The 19028-nt window shown below is 36.4% G+C and overlaps 1 protein-coding gene across 1 annotated transcript in view; it reads right to left on the reverse strand.

Annotated features, from left to right (window-relative positions):
- The window catches only part of CACNA2D3 (calcium voltage-gated channel auxiliary subunit alpha2delta 3), a 409143-nt gene that overhangs the window by 242206 nt on the left and 147909 nt on the right, over positions 1 to 19028 (reverse strand). The window contains exon 5 of the mRNA XM_054387292.1: positions 2609 to 2771. Coding sequence (XP_054243267.1) covers positions 2609 to 2771 — 163 coding nt within the window. The remainder of the gene's footprint in view (positions 1 to 2608; positions 2772 to 19028) is intronic.

Consider the following 19028-nt stretch of genomic DNA (forward strand, 5'->3'; position numbering starts at 1 on the left):
AATGAACAGCAATGTATTTATGTCCCATGACTTTTAAGTCACTCTCATTAGAGTCTAGTTAGGAACTGCCAGCGTTCACTTCAGCCATTCTACAACTGGGAGGGATCACAATGATCATGCAAGCTGACCAGCCCAAAGTTTACCCCACACTAATTCCAGGCTATGTATTATTTAAAAAAGAATTTAGTTTTGATTAAGGGCTTGGATGACACCCTTCTAACAGAGCACACTCACTCCCCTATGCCTTACCTGACACCATATTTGTGCTATTTGAAAAATAATAGAACCCAGTTTCAGCCATTTCATCTTTTAAAATCTTTGGCTACTAGATTATGGAGCCTGGTATTAGTAATTACCTAGAGAACAACTAATTAATCCTCTAATCATCTTTCAAATAAGATAAATGGACTAAGCTTCTGGAATCTTTCAGGCACATTTTTCAACTCTTTGACTGGTCCTATGAGTTTCCTCTGAACCTACTGAAAATTACCAATATCACTACAACTAAAAATCTCAACAAGGAAAAAACTTACAAACAGATTACAAATTAAAAGTTCATTTTTCTGTCCTGACTTAATAGTAATTCAAACATTCAAAGATCACACTCGTGTGTTTTCAGCTGTGGGTTTGGGCTGTGGTTTTGCCTAGTAATTCAATAAAATACAACATAACCTGGAAATGAACAACAGACTTTTTCTAGAGAAATAGTGTTGCTAATATACTTGGTTATAAAGCTATCAGTATCTCCTGCCTGAACCCTCAGGCTAGGATTTAATTAACTTATTATCATCCCTCCACATGAGCAAACTGAAGAAACAGGCAACAACAAATATAAGTATATAGGCTTCTTCTTGATAAGACTAACATATACAGACATTGGCAGTCTCCAAGCCAAGACTATCATGTCCATCTGTAAGCAAAATGTCAACAACAAACCAGATTTCAGCAGTTGGAATATATTTAAATGATAAAAAAAAATGTTTTTTCTGCAGCTGGATAGAGTGATGATTCTGGCTGGTTTGAATTAGACAAAGTGGAAACAGAAATCATCACAAAGCTCCATCTTCCCCATCTCTACAGGCAGTCCCTGTGTGAGAGGCCAGAACAAGATGCAATAAGCCCTTTGACTTTGGCCTTTAACTGTAATTAACCAGAGCATAGAAATGTGTTCTAAACATAGCAGCACTATGTATCATGTGGTTGCTCTCACTGACCACTCAGGTTAGTTTGCCTCTCCAGAAAAGCATGATTGCCTGACCTCTATATCCCTTTGCAACCACAACCACAATTTTTTATCTTGGGTTTTTTTTTTTTCTTTTCCTCCTTCTCTCCTCCTGGAATGTAATTTATAGACAAGCTCAGTTAAATAAATATTAACACTTGCCCTTCCTCACACCCCCAAAAAAAAGAAAAAAAAAAAAAAAAAAGAAAAAGCTTTTTTGGTAGCTTTAGAAACTTTAAGCATTTTCCAAATCTTTTCAAAATGCCATGCATTAATCATTTCACAACCTTCAAATACTCTCTAAGAAGTCTTGTTATTTTGCAATCCCTAATTCTCAAGTCTGAATCATAACTTTGAAGAGAAGCTGTCATATCAATGGCTTCTCTGACACCAGTTCAACCTATCCACATGAATTCTCCTTCTATTTGTGATTACAGAATATCCTTGCATGAATTACCTCAATTGCTACCCTGGAATGTATTATGAGGAAGACACTTAATATATATTTTTAGCTGTCTTTTAGTACAGTTAAAGCAAGGAAAAGGAACCAGATCTTGAGATTAGGCAGCTCTCTACAGACCAATGACAAACATACTGTAGACCTCATTCAGAACATTTGGTGCTTTCCTGCTTAGTTTTTCGTTTATTACTGGTTTGAGAAACACAAATAGATGTGTGCTGCATAAGCACAGTAAAATCACAAAATTCTGCTGTCGAATCAAAGGTAAGTGGCAAAGGAAAATGAGTAATCACACAGCTGAGTTCAGTTTACATTCCCAGTGTTGTGACCTAAGTACAGCACTCCTAATAGGTAATGTGACTATCTAATGCTCTGTGCTACCCAGCACCTACAACAAATAGTCAGGGGACAAGAAATTGTAATGTAGTTTATTCATCCTAAATATTATCTGAGAACTTCCAGCAGGGGTGTATACAGTTCATATGAAGCTAGAATTATTCCCAGAAGTTTGAGCATAAATCTAATAAAATATTCACCTCCCATCTATCCCATATCTTTCAAAGACTCTTCTAGCTCTCACCAAAGACAGAACGTAATTTACGACAATACAAGATCTGTTCAGCTGATCTGGAGATTCCAGGGAAAAAAAGTAAAAATCATAAGAATAAACATATTCTGCTGTATTCTGTGGCAGAATTCAGGCAAGTCTAATATGCAAGTCATCGACCATTTTAAATTGCAACATTGCCATAGATCTAAAGATATAACAAAACTCATACTTTAAGATTTCCTTTGCTGGAATTTCAGCTTAATTGCAAACTGGAAAAAACACACAACATAGAGTTAATTAACAGCTTCATTTTAAAAGGAAGGAAGTTCCTGTGTTCAGACTGTAGAATAATGAAATAAAAGAGTTATTTTCTCACCCTTGTTGTACATATTGGTTGGTACTTGGACATCACTCAGGCTGATGTTCACAGGCAAGTTATTGAAGTGGTCATTTGGCACTAGAATGAACTCCTTCCCCAGCTCCAGATAGTTTCCTTCTTCATCTCGTTCATTTATGAGCACAGCATTGAAGTATTCATACTGCAACAGAAGCCCACATTCAGTATTTAGGATTCATGTTCAGCATAAAAATACGAGGTTTGAATATTTGAACCTATGTATCCATCCATTGATTAACATTTACATGTTTCTTCACCTAGAACAGCATATTCTAGCTGTTTTCATCACCTCTGAATCCCTCTATACTCCTAGTAGAGGTGCATTTCTGAAACCAGTTTAATTAATACATCTCAAGCAAACCCCATATTACCTCATATCTCTGGCTGCCCTGAACATGTTAACGACAGTCCAACAAACAGCCTGAGCATAAACAATATTTGCATTACTTTTAATATAAAGCTTTCTAGACAAATAATTCCAGGGGTAACTATTTAACAGTGATCTCTCCATGTAACATACTTCCTCTGTTTCTAGAACCCCTACCAGTGTAGAACTTAGACCTTGTCAAACTAGAAGTGTTTATACTTCACAAAGATTTTAACTACAGCTACTGTTGCTTGTCACTAGTGTGTACTGAGTGATATTTGCTGAAGAAAAAATATTTGCTTTATACTGAATTTTACAAATACATGTTACAGTAGGTTTTGTAAAATTATGCATAATTTAACACGGATATATAAACTTAGCAATGACTTATTCTGAACAAGAAACCATTGTCTACCTGGTACAGATTCCTGAAGAGTATTTGGCTGATTTTGTACAGTTCTATGACCAGATAAGCAAAAGCAATTTAGATAAAAATATTGATTTCATTACGACCTAGTTTAACCAGAAATTCTGTCAAGCTTTGAGGGCAACAAACAACGAGCACTACTTTTTAACTTCTTAAATAGCTTAACCCTTAGCAAATATGTGACATGTTTCTTAATTAAAAGGAACCAAAGTTTAGTGTCTTTGAACAATTCATTAATTGAAATAGGAGTCTCTGCTGTAACTACTCATTCAAGAGTAAAATAAATGTATGTATTCATAGAACATATATAGCTACACAACCTGAACAAGAATAAATATACTACAGCATTTACAAAGCTAAAACAGACCAGTGAGTACAAAAATTTAGAAGGCTTTTCATAAGCACTCTGTGTGATATGCAACTCATTCTACTGAACAAGAATTAGTTAAAATCCTGCAATCTATCCACTTCCATTAAAAGGCTTGATAATGTAACCAGTATTTTAAATCAAGGCATACTTGGAAAGCAGCGTTCCATATCTTGCTTTCATAACTTTTAGTTTGTCAAAATGGCCAACCCATAGCTTAGTTTTTAGATGAAAGTAGAATACAAAATAAGGCACTGTATATTAGATAGATTTTGAGGATTTTCTGTGTATGTCAGAAATATTCAATGTTTCACATATCTAATTGCATATAACAAAGATTGATACACATCAGTATCTGAAAATCTGTGTAATAGGAATTAATCCAACATGATTAAACATTTGACATTAAAGTTATTTTACTTTAAATCAGATCATCTCTGTATAAACCAGTAATCTGATGCATACATCTCAAATATATACAGCTACTGAATGTTAAAGATCTGGGAAAAAAGGTACAAAGTAGCATTTATTTCTTTTCCTTTCCTCAAGGAGTCACAGGTTTAAGAAAAAAAAAAGAGGAAGAATTTGTCTAAAGCTGTAGTTTCATTAATTAATCAATTCCAAAAGTTATTAAAATTATCCAGCATCCTTACAGCTGCTACCCTTCTCCATACCAATTTGGGAGATCGTCACTGTTGTAGATTTGATTATTCACATATTAAAACCAAAAGGATGAAGAGATGTGATCGTTTCCAAGAAGCACCAGTTCTCATTCTATCTGGGAGAAACATTCTCCATCTCTGGTTATTATCCAGGTTTATCACGGATCATTAGCTGCACTGCAGGCCTGCTGCCCACATGTGACAGCAGCTTTTTCAGTTTACCCTTTTTGCAAAAGCCAGAGACAGTTGGCAGAAGACTTGAAAGCCCAACTCCTATTTCCCATCTTAGCAAGAAATAGAATATTCCTTCCAACGTTTAACCGTGCACTAATGACTGTTGTAAAAATGCAATTCTACACCAATTCCAAGGGAGTTAAAAAAAAAAAGTAGTAAGCTCTTAAGCTTTTCCATGATATATCTAAGTATCTAAGTCTGGAAGAAAGACTTATATTTCATCCCCTGGGAGTATAGAGATCAAATAAAATCATGTTTTTAATGCTTCTTTCTTGCCAATCACCTCTCTTGACACCCGCTGGACAGCTAAGTTCCAACAGGGTGAGGATGACTGTTTCATCTTGTTTCCAAAGCCTTGTTTTCTTGTCCTTAAAGACACAGATTTGTTTATCTTTCCCTCTACTGAACATGACATCATCTTCACAACTTCTGCAGCTACAGATAAGCCATTGTGTTGTTTTCAGGATGCTTCCTGGTTTTATAAGTACTACCAGGATAGTTAGAGCAAAACGAAAGGGTCTTTGCTTTTTTGTTTTCTTATTAAAGACCACCATAGAAAGCATTTACAACACCTCACTCAAAACTGTAACACAAACATTGTATGTAAATATTACACTGTAAGCAAAAGGTGGATACGTTTAGGGATAAATGAAACTGTACTAAAATACATAGCAATAAACACTTCTGCTTTAACTGAATTGAACTTGTGTATCACACAAACCTACATGAATTCACACATAGACTTAGTGATTTCAAAGACGTAAATTTACCTTGCCCATGAGTTTTATAATATTTCAGAAATAGAATAGTGATCATGTTTCAAATAGGAATGTCAGAGAATACATGGAAGTCACCTCTAAAAAAATATTCTTTCCTTTTATTCAGTGGATTATTTTCTTTTCCATAGGAGTTAATTAGTTGACATCCTCCTTCATCATATTCTATAAGTGGCAAGTCTAGCCAAGTATTAAAATCTGCTATATTCTAAATAAATGAACCCACTCATTTCACAATTAAGGGTATTTAGGACTGATTGTTTCTTTGGTTGATTTAGCATTCAATGATTTATTGGTCTGAATCTGTATTTTCTCTTTTCAGTTCTACAAGTGTGTACACAATAATATGATTTATGTGGGGCTTTTTAAAAGCAAATTGTAGCATAAAATAGTCCTTACATTATAGAGGATAATTAATATCTTCTAGTTTTTTGATAGGGTGGGGGGGAGATTTCTGCTTGATTTTGGGGATTCAGGGGTGTGTCAGAGTTTCTCTGAAAGTGAGAAGCCTATAAAAATAACATTTAAGAAACTCCTGCAAGTTCTAAGGATTAAGCATCAAACAATATATACAGCTCCAAAGTACTACTGAAAAAGATCAGCATTTTAGGAGAGCTGTTACACAGTAGCTTCTTTTGGGCACTTTCCTTCCAAGGAAATTATTGTGACACCTGAAAGGAGATTGAAGGAAAATTAAAAACAAATATTGGAGGAAAAAATATTAAAGTAAATCCACCTGGCATTCTGGCGCTGCACTTGAGATAATGCCCAGGAGAAAGAGGATAAAGTTCTGTTTGCTGACAACACAAATACTCCACCTGCTAAGCTCCTAGAGAAAATTACTTCAATTTAATCTTGTCAATGAAGGTCAATCTTTGATCTAATCTTAACTAGTGAGTTGTGAGTGTGCACAATATAATGTGCCAAAAAGTTATTAGTCTAATAAATAACAAAATAATTATCCAGGTTGGGATCACAGCCAGGCTCTGCCATGACTTTACATTAACCTTACATATAGATTTGCATGGTGAGCAATGAACTGAAGAAAAAAGCATTCAAGCAAAATCTCATTCATGTAATCAATTATATGCATCTCAAGATCTAAACATGAACTTTTGTGCACTGAAATTTTCTCGAGTAAGCACGTGAGGGTTTTTTGTTTGTGCATTCCTTAACAGCATCTTCATCACTCTCAATGTTTGATTAACCATTTTGAAAGTCCCCATTATAACATAATGAGGAAGACTGAGAACAAGGCCACAAAAACCAGGGACAAATAGGAATCTCAGCTTTCACGGGATACTAATATTTTACCCTTGTGAAGAAAGTCTTCCCAATGTAAGTCCATATAAATTGATCAATAGTGCTCAACAGAACAAGCACTGAAGCATTTTGTCTCAGCAAGGAGCTGACCATGTTTGAACATCCCACAGAATCATATCTCTAATCACCTGCAGAGCCCTGAGCTGCTCTAAACATATTGGTATGATCACAGTAGACAAAGACTTATGAGGCTGTCAGAAGATTGATCACAAAACTGATTTACAAGTTCATCAAGGCTGACCAGCAAAGGCAAGCTTTGTTTTAAAACACCATAAGGTACCCTCAGACAATACAAAGATGTGTGCTGTAAGATCTTTTAGGGTGGCTGCCACAGGTACATATTAATGATTGTAAAAAAAAGTAATTCATTCAAAAGTTATCATAGCAAAAAGCGTGAGGGAGTGTAAGGTTTGCAGCATGCAATGAGAACCACAGGAGCAGGATGCAGGGGAGAACTGATCTGCAAGGCAAGAAGGAAATGCTGAAGCTATCTGTTCCAGTTGAGCTACTTTGGCAAAATGTCTCAACTAAACAAGCACCCTAATTACCACAGATACTTTGCTGAGTAATTTAGATATAATGCTGCAAACTATTGTGCATGTTCTGCATAACCACAGTGTTGTACAGACTAGATGGTAGATGATTGGCATTCTCTACTCCCATTTACTTTTATCTTATTGTAAACAGATACTTTGTGATGCTTAAATTATTTTTCAGGTATTTGTTAACATTGGAAAGAGTATATTTATTTAAATACAAATATTTACTGTTTAAACTAATGCAAATTACCTTTAAACTTGGCACAAAAGAGTATAATGTGTACTAGTTTAATCATATTTTAGGTTTGTTTTTCTTAATGTTATGAAACAATGCAAGAGACAATTTCAGGTTTTTTTCTATAGTACACAAAATATTTTTACCACAGCAGCATGAAATAAAGTCCCAGTTGCAGAACTATGAGAACTTGGAAGGTGGAAGAACACAACTGGGAATGATTTGTATTAATGTGTCAGTATTAGAGCAGTATTGGGGTTACACTAATAATTTTTAACTATGCAAGAACCATTATCACAGTGTTCCTACAACCATATAGCTCATTCCAAGACAAAGCTGGACATCTCTGGAAGATACTAAACTAAGGACAGCTTACGGCATTTGCACTGAACCTCAAAACACTTTGAGCAACAGAAAGAATATTTAAAAGTAGTAAATAGCATGAAAAATGAAGGGGAAAACAAAACCCTGCATTAAATAGCACAGACAGCTAGAAATGAACAATAATTTTAGTATCCATGACAATTTCAGCAATATAGCTATTACCATCAGTGAGCTTAAAAAGAGATATGGCAAGTGGGACACATCTCTGAGAGGACAGGAATATTCATGATATGTAAAAATGAAAATGAGAAAAGTTACCAACTCTGAAGGAGGCTGTGCTGCTACAACACACACTGACAACAGTCTCCACTCTGGTATCAATTTGTTAACAAAGATGCAGATGTCTGAATGAATATTAGTTTCTGAGGCTATCTTCTGATAGTTGTCCAGTAAGGAGGATTTATGTTTGGAAGCCTATGATGAAAGCTGTTGTATTCAAGAGCTTAGTCTGATGTTTAGTGAGGAAATATAAAAGGCCATAAAAGAAAACTGTCTCATTCAATAAAGATAGCTCTGAAAAAAAGCAGCTTTTAAATTGGAAAAAACTGACATCTCTTGTTGTAATATAGAGAATAATCACAAGTGGGAAGATCATATAAATTTTTGTTTGCTCCTCTCTGGGAATTTCCAATGCTTTTTTCTCCTTTTTGCCTTTATTCAATAGCAAAGCTCAGAAAACCCCTGAGAGTTGAAATGTTGTGCACAGCCTCTCTCTAATCATGGAAGAAATATTATTTGCATCCTTGCAAAAACAACTGATCTGTTTTCTACATAATAAGACTAAGATGACCTTTCCTCGGGCTATCTGTTCCCTCTCAATATCATTACTTGATTAAAATTGTCTTAAAACAGGATTAAAAAATTAATACTTCATTGTAGTATAAAATCAATTTCACTAGCATGTAAATTGGTAAAACATCAAGGTCTCAGAGGTCTTGTAAGAATTAACTGATTCACTGAAAGCGGCAAGTAGTAAGTAATCATGATGGCTATTTTAAATCATACACTGAAGTCAGAGATCCACTTTGGGTTACAAGTTTCAGATGAAGCCTTTTCCTTTACAGATAAGTAACTTCAAAAAAATCTGGTTTTACATACAAAAATATCTCAAGGTTCTTTTCTTTGTCACAAGGCTGAATAAAAATTTTGGTCACTCTTAAGTTTAGTAAGCACAACAAGGAAATTAAAAAGGCTTTCATAACAGGCTTTCAGTCTGACACTTTGGACACCTGTTTGACCAGCCTTACTGGAGACCTAGCAGGCTTGCTTCATCTAGAAAAGCAAGTGTTCAGTGCATTCATTTTTCTGTACATAAAGCCCTCTAAAGTATACCTTCTGCTAAAGAGAAAATCAAATCCCCACTCCATTGACACCATAATTTCTCCCTTCTCCCAATGTTCAAAAGATTGCAACTACATCAGATAACTAAGTTCAGAGCCAGTTATCATGCTCCTACAGAGCTGAATAAACTCTGGAGACCATTTACCGAAAAATCTCTTGAGCAACTTTACTCAAGAATGTCATGACTTAAGAGAAGCATCTTGCAACCAGACAACAATAATGGCAGAGTCTGCATGTTTGTGAAGGTTGAGAGTTTCAAAACCACATAATTATCACAAAACCCAGAAAGTCTGCATCCCAATGAGCTTACACACCAATACTGTGAAGCAGTAAAAAGGGAAAAATCCCCAACCTGGAAAATCTACCAGGACAGTAGCATGACTCAGTGATGAGGCTCATCACATATTGCTGAGCAAGCATGATAGGAATACTTCTGGGGCTAGGACACTCACTGCTCAGCTGCACCCAAAATGCTCCCTCCTGCACTTCCACTCCAGCACAGTCACATCTCCCTTGCTTCTGTACTTCTGCTGAGGACGCATCTTGACAATTCACTTCTGAAGGACACAGCAGAGAACTCTACATTTAATGCTTCCAATTCAGAAATACACTAATAGAAGAGGCTCATTTTTCTTGCTAATAAATATGAGAGGTATGTTGGGCTTTATTTAAACCACATTTTGGAAGAAGCAGCAATTAGTCTAAACCTTTTCACTCCAAAAGGAAAGCTCTGTACGAGAGTGAAGAAAACACAGGAAGACTAATAAGCACTTCTGAACACTTAAGGATGTTAAAACATTTTTGAGCACATTTCTATCAAGCTTGCCATTACTTCCATGCCACAATAGTGGGGATGCTTCCTTTTCAGAAAAGGAAAAGAGAGATGTAAGACTACACTAAGTCTTGACTAGGGTAATGTTATTTTTAAAGCATTAAAAACCCTCACTCTGCCTCATTTTGGTTTTAGATTAGAAGTAGTATCCCACTGATACAGGTGTGGACAAAGTGAAGATGCCAAATACTTAGAGCAAAACACAGACTGTCAGGGTGCCTGGCAGGATGGGGCTATAAAATCTTGGCAGCTTTTATGAGCAGTTGAGATCCAAAGACACACACTGGAGAAGACTTTCAGCTACTTTTCTATTTAAAGTCTAAAGACTGAAGTGGAAATGCAGTTTGACACATAAAAGAACCACCACCTTGATTTTAAAATATCTGCCATTGAAAAAAAAATGCTTATTTAAAATAAGGGGTGGGGGGAATCAGTCTTTTCCAGTGGCTAGGAAAAGAAGCAAAAAACAAGTGTGTGTGATTTTTACAGGATTAAAAACAGACTTCTAATGGCCATGCTCAGCATAAGATTGGGCATATTTTAAATTTGAACCATGTTGTGAAGGTACTTGTTACATTTAAAAGGTACATCAAGTGAAATTGAAAGTTTCTTATATTTACCCTCACAGTCCACTTCTGAAACAAGTCATCCCAAGCCAACAATCAATGTCTTTCTTCCCTCTGAAGTCCACTAACACAGATATTCCCAAAACCAGTTTTATGGGGCTGACCTTGTTAAATTATATCATTTGTGTATCTTTATAGATGCACAAAACCTGCAAGACTTTGCCTCATATTTAGTACCATTTCTGTTACTAGCTAGAACCACAGGACTCCTCCTTTCACCTTTGTACCCCTGTAGATCATATCAAGCTACTGAACAGGTAGAATGAACAATTTATATTAAATAATTCTGGAAAATAATATTCTCTAAAATAAAATAACAAAATTACAGACTTGCTTCAAATCTATATGGTGATTTTTTTCTACAGACTTCTGTCTTACCAGGAAGTAACTGATGAATGACATCCAATACAGAACACGGAAAAAACCAAAAGGCTTCATACAGTTTAAAATGTGCTATAGAAGTAGAAAAGCAAACTATCTCACAAACAGATAAGATGAAAAGATTTGAAGTTAAATACTGTAGTTTCATGCATGTTCAGCTCATCTGACACATTCAGGTTGATGACAACCTCAAGGCTGTTTTTAATTATCAGTGGAGACATATCTGACTTTCGTGGCTTTGTACAGTCATATGCCCTAAGTGCCTCATTCCTACTTTCAAGGAGAAGGAAAAAAAAAAAAAGTATTTCTCAAGCTCTTCATCTTCTCTGTCTCCCAAAAGAACCAACTTTAACCCAGACTCTTCATAGTCCAAGGCATGCATATAGTGTTGCTCTGTACTCAGCAAGAGCTGTATTCTCTCATCAACAAGATATGCTCAGGGACAGTAGGCAACCTATATATCATGTTTTGCTGAGTTGGGGGTTAATAACTCTATTAAAAAAGAAATTAACAGGCAGTTCATATGCAGCAGTTGACAACATTTGAATACTAACCACAGCTCTAAATGACGAATCAAGTATATACTTTACCAAATTCTTTTCATACCAACAGGGGATAATCAAAATAATTAAATACTGAAGAACTAGAACAGAACAAAATTTCACGTTACTGCAGTCCAAGGTTTGTTTTGCAACACCCAACCACCCACTATACACACAGGATATTAAATTATTATCGACTACACAAACGAAAGCAAAATAACACATGCAATGTTACTGAGTTTGTTTGGGGGTGAGGTGAGAGATGAGATGTTGAGAAGCAGAATGTATACAAATCCTCTTCAAAAGATTAATGCTTCTCTCATGCAATACAGAAATTTGTTCAATTAAGCCCACAGTTGGAATAACAAGGCCACAATGATGAGTTAATTTAATAAAAGAAACATGTCTCCAGAACAATGGCATCTATTTTATTCCTAAAATGAATTTGGAAAAAAAATTGGTCATGAAAATAATTATTTTATGTAAGACAGAAAAAATTAAAACCCCTGAATTTAAGAGGATATTTTGCAAGCTGTATTCATGTGCAAACATATTGGAGTATTCTAACTTTCAAGTTACACTATGAGACAGCTCTTCAGACCTTCAGATCATGCTAAGAACAGCATGGCTTCAGAAGGGATTATTGCTGAAATGCAAGTATAGCTTCTCTGATTCTTTAGATTTCTGCTTTGCATTAATTGCATGAATAAAGTGTAAAAGAATACACATAGAAAACACTTTCACATGTCATACTCTACACCTTTTCTTGAATTCACTCAACAAGTGTGAGTCCTAGATATAAAACCTCAGAATCCACATCAACCAGGCCAATTTACCTCAAATCCTAGTTTATATATGGCCAGTGATCCAGGCTGGGAGGCAGGCTGAGGGTGGTGGTAGGGAACAAGGAGGTTGGGAAGAAGGCCAGGTTAAGAACTTGGATACAGCAAAATATCTATATGGCTAAAATGAACACCTGCACACTATTCAATTCCTGAGCTTGTGGAAAGTCCAAGGATTATGATCTATAAAAATGGTCTCTTTATGTTTTCAACCTCTAACTATTTTTCACATCAGGAAAGGACAGGCTAATGATGATAAACAGAACAATAGCAATAAAGGAACTCATTATATGAACTGAACTATTCAGAACACTATCATGAAACTATGCAGAATCTGTATGCCTATTTCTTCCCTATATTAAAGTTTCAGATATGGGACAACTTACTAGTATGAGCTGTAGACTGTTGCAATCGTCCTCCTACACATAACTTCAGAGAGTTATGGTCAAACCATCACACAGTGTGAAAGCAACTGAAGAAACTATTTAGATTTCCAGAAAATGTATCATTTTCCAACGAGGCAACCAAAGACATAAAACTCTAGTTTCAAGCTCATCTGAGTGATGGAGTAACTGGTCGTTCTACGAATCATCCACCCCACAATCCAGCTGGCTTCCCAGTCTTATTTACAAGCACTAGAAGTGCAAGCTAAAGAGGTGGGAGTGATAACATCTTCCAAAGACTGAGGAATCCAAGAAACATTCTTAGGAAGGGCCTTGCGTGAAGAGTCTGCTGAGAATGGAGGAAGTCACCAGAGGACAATGGCAGTCCAAAACTGGGTACAGAGTGTCTTTATGTGTTTCCCTCAGCTCAGCAGGAAAGATCACTCATGTAGAGGCCTCCCAGCCATCTAAACAAATTAAAAAACATTTTGCAGCTCTCTAGTTACTCTCTCTAAACATCCTAATTTCCTATTTCACTGCTCCCTTCCTGTCTCTGGTAAAGAATAAATGAAAACAAGACATGAGAGGGAATAACCATACCATTCAGTCACAAATGAGTCTGAAATGCTCGTCTAGTAAAAAACATGAAGAACCTATCATTCCTACCAGATGTTATCTAAGATTCTGCTTCTTTCATTACCAGAACATCATATGAAGTATGACATTAGGAACACACACAGGGCCTTTTTTTTTTTTTAAACTGTTATTATCATCTTAATGGAAAGCATGATAGAGAGCTATAGAAATTCCCTTACCTGTGTCTATACTGAAAAAGAGTCCAAAATAAAAAGGTTATAAAAGTTTTTAAATACATTTTGCAGGAAAATCTTATATTGGCTTTCAGCATTTTTTTGGTAGAAACGAAAATTAGTACAAATATACTATATACCTGTATAGAAAATATTTATCATACTGAATATGTTGGCTCTGAGCTTATTGCCATAGCTAAAAGAATGTTAATAAAAATATATTAAGTGTTTTTGAAATTATTATTTTAATGCATAATTACTGTGTTTAAGGCATCTTCTGTGTTTCTTTCATTTGAGTCCATGACAATAATTGTGAGTGCCAACATCCTTCCCTGAGTATTATAAGTCATAAGCCATCTAACCACTGCAATTCAGCAATATCTTGCACAAAAGGCTCAACCAACAGGAAAAAAAGTATTTGAAATAATGAAAAACTTGCAATGCTGACCCAAAGGTTATTAATTCAGACTTCCCAGACATAAATTTACTATTCAGGTGACTTACTATATGTAGATTCCATGGGAGAAGTTAAACTAGATACTGTTACATTAGCATTCAGAAAAAGATCATCCCTCCTAAAATAAGGTGCCATGAAAACACTTCATTAAGCAACCAGCTTGTGATTAACTATTTCATTGAAATAATATATAGAGTGACTAGACCACACAGGGATCTGAACAATACATCAAACATACCACAAAGAAGCACTGAAACATAGTATACATCTCAGCTATTTACTGATCTGCAGTTTAAACAAACCTGGAGACCTAAACCAGACTTACAAACTTCAGTGACAAAAAGTATTTTCAAAGACCAACAGGCTTATGCTAATGGATAGCATGCAAAACGCCTAAGGTAACACACATCATCTTAAAAGAGAAATATGCCATGGATAATTCCTCAGCAAATATTCAGGTACTTAGAGTACAAATACAAGCTTAGGTTTACCTGACCTATATGCTGATGCTGAAAATTTGTAGACTGTTTATAATAAAGCTGACTGGGAATACTGAGTTGGCATCCCTGAAATCTCTCCAATACCCATTCTAAATATGACTGTATTTAAGAGTTTTACAACATGAAGACTTATTATTAATACAAGATTATTTTCTAATCAGAAGACTGTCTCTACTTATACATATCCTGTACTTTAACTGCTTTACAAATGTCTTGCATAGTTGCCAACATCTTGGTATCAGTTAGACAGTGACAAGCCCTAAATACTCCAAGGAAATGAGACATATTCAATTTTTAAAAACTTCTCATCTCCATTATAGCTATGTAGAAACTTTGAATTTAATAGAAATGGTGGTTTCTGCAGCTGAAAACAATAACTGTCCTTTTATCTTGAAATGTATAGATGACTAAGGAGCTAATCTGATATAATACTGCTTTCATGTACAGAAGTATTGAGAGGGTTTTCATCTGCACATTTTAATATCCACCTCCTCTGTATGAGTGTGCCTTGGAAGGTGCAATAATTTTGACTTTTAGTGCTTCTTTGCCACAGTAGCTCCTAACAGCTCATAGGTGTTCATACAATCAGCAGCAGTCAGTGAGCAAATAGTCTTCCTGGTCTTCACTAACAACATTCAGAAAGAGATCAGCACTGCTGGTAGCTCAAACATTACACATTCAACACGTTTTCCTGTACTCCCACCACAAGTATTAGTGAACAACAATAGCATTTTCCAAATGAAATTCAAGTGTTAGGTTGAGGTTTCTCCTAGCTGAGCAACACAGTAATTACTGAAAGCCAGAACTTTGTCAGACAAGTATTGATGAATGAGAAAAGAGAAGAATATCCTCCAAATACAGAAGCCCTACACAGTTCTCCATGGAAAGCAGTACAATTAGTTCCAATACTTGCAACAGAAAGAATGTGTTTGTTTCTCAGATTTACCTGCTGCAATAATTTCACCACTGTAGTCAGGTCATGGTTCTGTTTCTAGCAGCAATGAAATAACTACCTGCCTGTATCTCAAAGTCTGGAAGAAACTCTTCATTTAACCTAGTGTTTACAGGCAAGTTAATCAGAGTGTCATTAAACCAGAATGATAAGTAATAAGACAGCTTCCTAATGTGTTGTTATTAGCTATGAAACACTCGTGTGGATATGGAGGCCAGAAGACATCCCAGAATAGCTAAAAAATCCTTTACTTTTTACATTTTCTACCAAGCCAACAGCTTAAGCATCATGAGTCATGAGGTTGACTAGCTGGTGACAATCATGTTGAAATTATAAACGTCAAAAGGCTATGATTCACTTAGATCAAGCACCTGTGTTTAATTTATGTACACTAAGCTTCCACATTTCTGAGACATGGTTTCACCCAATTGCTTCCCTAGGAGTGTAAATCACTATCAAAGTAGAGAGGAGTAAATCTGCAGAACATATCTGGGTTTCAAATATGACGCACAGCAAACTGCAAAATCACATAGATGAATTCATTGTTAAAACTCCTCCAGCTCTGGAAATGTCTTCACATTTTTTCCACAGTTTATGAAAGAATTTAGAATGTTGCAAGTATATAATTAGTATTAGATGGGATTAATTCAGACTGTGGGAAAACACAGAAAGAACAGAAATAGAGCTCTGTGGATCTCCTTTCTCTTCACCCAAACTGCATTCAAGCATATGTCTACTCAACTCAGAACATACTGCCAGAACCCAGTTTTGGGAGCTTGCTTTTTTTCCTCCTTTGGCTGTAATATTGAATGTTTCATTTTTCAATGCCACACTATTTACCATGCAAATATTTTAGTCATATCATTTCACAGTATGGTTCTGGGGCTGGTTGGCTCATGGCTTCTTTGTACCTATTTTCCTTCATTTTCTTCTCCGTTCCTCTTTCACAAAGCTGTCTGCCAAGTCGCAATTTGCCTCTATTTGTAAAATAAGAACAAATTATTATCAGTCCTTTGAAAGGCACAAAACAGAGCCTTAGGAATAAAAGCTGCAGGCTTTGCCTGCATGCTTTGAGAAGAATCAGTTTTGATTTCTACTCTGGTTCACTCTGGATTTTGCTCTGAGCTCCGTATCAACATCAGACTTAAAAAATCTTCAGCTTACTGGCTGAAATGCTGAAAACACAGAACCCCATCTTTTTTAGAATTTGACCTAGAACAATAAATCAGTCCTCAAATTACTACAATGAGGATCAAATTTGCTTGAAGAGTTCTGTGAACCTGAGAAAAATCTCACGGCAAGTTAGCTTTTAGTGCTAGCTGAAGTCAATGGTTGGCACGGTCCCAGAAGTTTTAACATAAAGTTCACGAAGCTTTAGCAAGCACATGCCTCCACTGGTGTCTACTTACCTGCAATAAGCAAGAATAAAACATCCCTCTGTACACTTGGTTTCTGAATTTGGTGTGCATTTCACCATGCTAAAATTAAGCAGGGGGGGGGGGGGAAGCCAAAACCAAAACAAAACAGAAAAATACCATAATGTAAGGAATAAAACATGGGTAAGAAATTATAGTTTAGTGCTTACTCTGTCCCAAACTTCACAGGCTGCCTCAAGAGATGAGAAGTGAAATGAAAAAAAAAATTGCCTGACTTAAATATTCAATTTTCATTCTCAAATCTTTTGGCTTTGAATTTGGAGCAACCTCTTCTGACGTAGGCAGCTTGCCCATGGCTCAAGGTAGGGAAACGTCTCAAGATTTTCCTTCACCAGAGAAAGGAAAACTGTAGTGGATACTGTGATGTCTTTTTTTTCTTTTAGTGACAACATCAGGTTTTCAAGCCATAGTACACAAACCATTTTTGAACAGTAAGGGGTTGCTTCAAGCAGAGCAGCTGTACCTGGATGGGGAGGCCAAGGCTTCGGTAGTCCTTGCCCCACTGTTCACTGACACAGCTGGAGCCACATACCTCCTCAGCACAGCAGCTCCATCCCACACCCACATGTGCTGCACTTGTGCTCTGGCATCTGGGAGAGGTGAGGAAGAATACATCAGGGAGCAGAGGCTCAGCTAGGGGATGGATGCTGGTTGGGGAGCAAAAGGGGTGAGCTGCTCCTCATCGGAGCTGGAAAGGATAGCTATGGGTATGGGGTGGGGGTCCTGTTGTGGGAAAAGAGAGAATGAGTGCACACAGCCCAGGAGCTGCTGCTCCTTCTGTAGATGATGGCTCTAGAGCAAAACTGGCATCTGCAAATCCCTGACATGTGGCTTTCTAACAGATTGCACAGAATTACACTTGACATAGGGAGCTGCCAGCCATTGACCCTTGGTGAGAGGCAAACTAAATGCTTCCTCACGTTTGTGTGAGGCAAAATATAGATTTGTATGAGATTTATTTCCTTCAGGTGCATTATGTGAAGAGACGCTTTAGAGAAGCTGGTACAAAGACTTTCTTTTCACCACCACCACCACCACTTGAATATTTATAGAAAAGGGAAATAAGGAGGGGCTTATTGGGAAAGATTATAAAGGCAAGATCTGATAGTAGAGGAGAACGGATGTTCAAAGTGACCTTTAATAAATAACTGCTATGGTCCCATGGGAGTTAATAAAATTGCAGACTAATTTAACCACATCCCCTTAACTTGCCCTTCAACAACTGCATGGTCAAGACAACGTATACAGACAAAGAGGTCAGCATCTGCTAATGACCACAAAAAGTTTCCTCACTGCAGTGTTGCAGACAGACTGTAGTTACAAGACTTGAGAGCTGAGTCACCCACTATACCCTTCCCTACATGTGCAAGACATTAAGTCTTCATCACAGAAACTTAAATAAATTAAATCATTCCATCGCAAATGACAAAAAGGGAACTTTCAAGTTGCACAGTTATTCTTCTGAGATATGGAAGCAATAAAGTTAAGGTTCCACATGCATACTTAGCTCTGTGCTTTGGTCTGTGTCTAGTGTGGTTGTTAATTCCATAAACCACTAATAAGGTTTTCTTCCTAAAAACTAAATAACGATACTTTTTATTCCCAGACAATCTTATAAACACTCTAGAAAGACAACTCTACTTTCATTAAAATAATCCAGTCTCCTCTGTACTGACACATTCTAGTGCACTAAGATCTGCTTCTTGTATTTAAATAATCTGACATTTCAATCACATTTCTCTCCATGGAACCCCACCAATGATCCCTGTCTCGAAGAACCTAACCAGGGTACAAAGGACTTTCTCAGTGGATGCATCCCTCAGCATTTTTTCTATCAATTCACAGCATTCCACATACACCAGAAAACACAAAGACAAATCTAAGTGGAAGTTAATTGAATGTACAGGAGGTCTTTGTATGCCTATAATTTTTCATCATTACTCAGTCTTGTTATATTCACAGGCACTTAGGGGTTACTGAAAAA

Source organism: Indicator indicator, chromosome 15 (assembly GCF_027791375.1).
Source record: "Indicator indicator isolate 239-I01 chromosome 15, UM_Iind_1.1, whole genome shotgun sequence".
In the NCBI taxonomy this organism is placed as follows: domain Eukaryota; kingdom Metazoa; phylum Chordata; class Aves; order Piciformes; family Indicatoridae; genus Indicator; species Indicator indicator.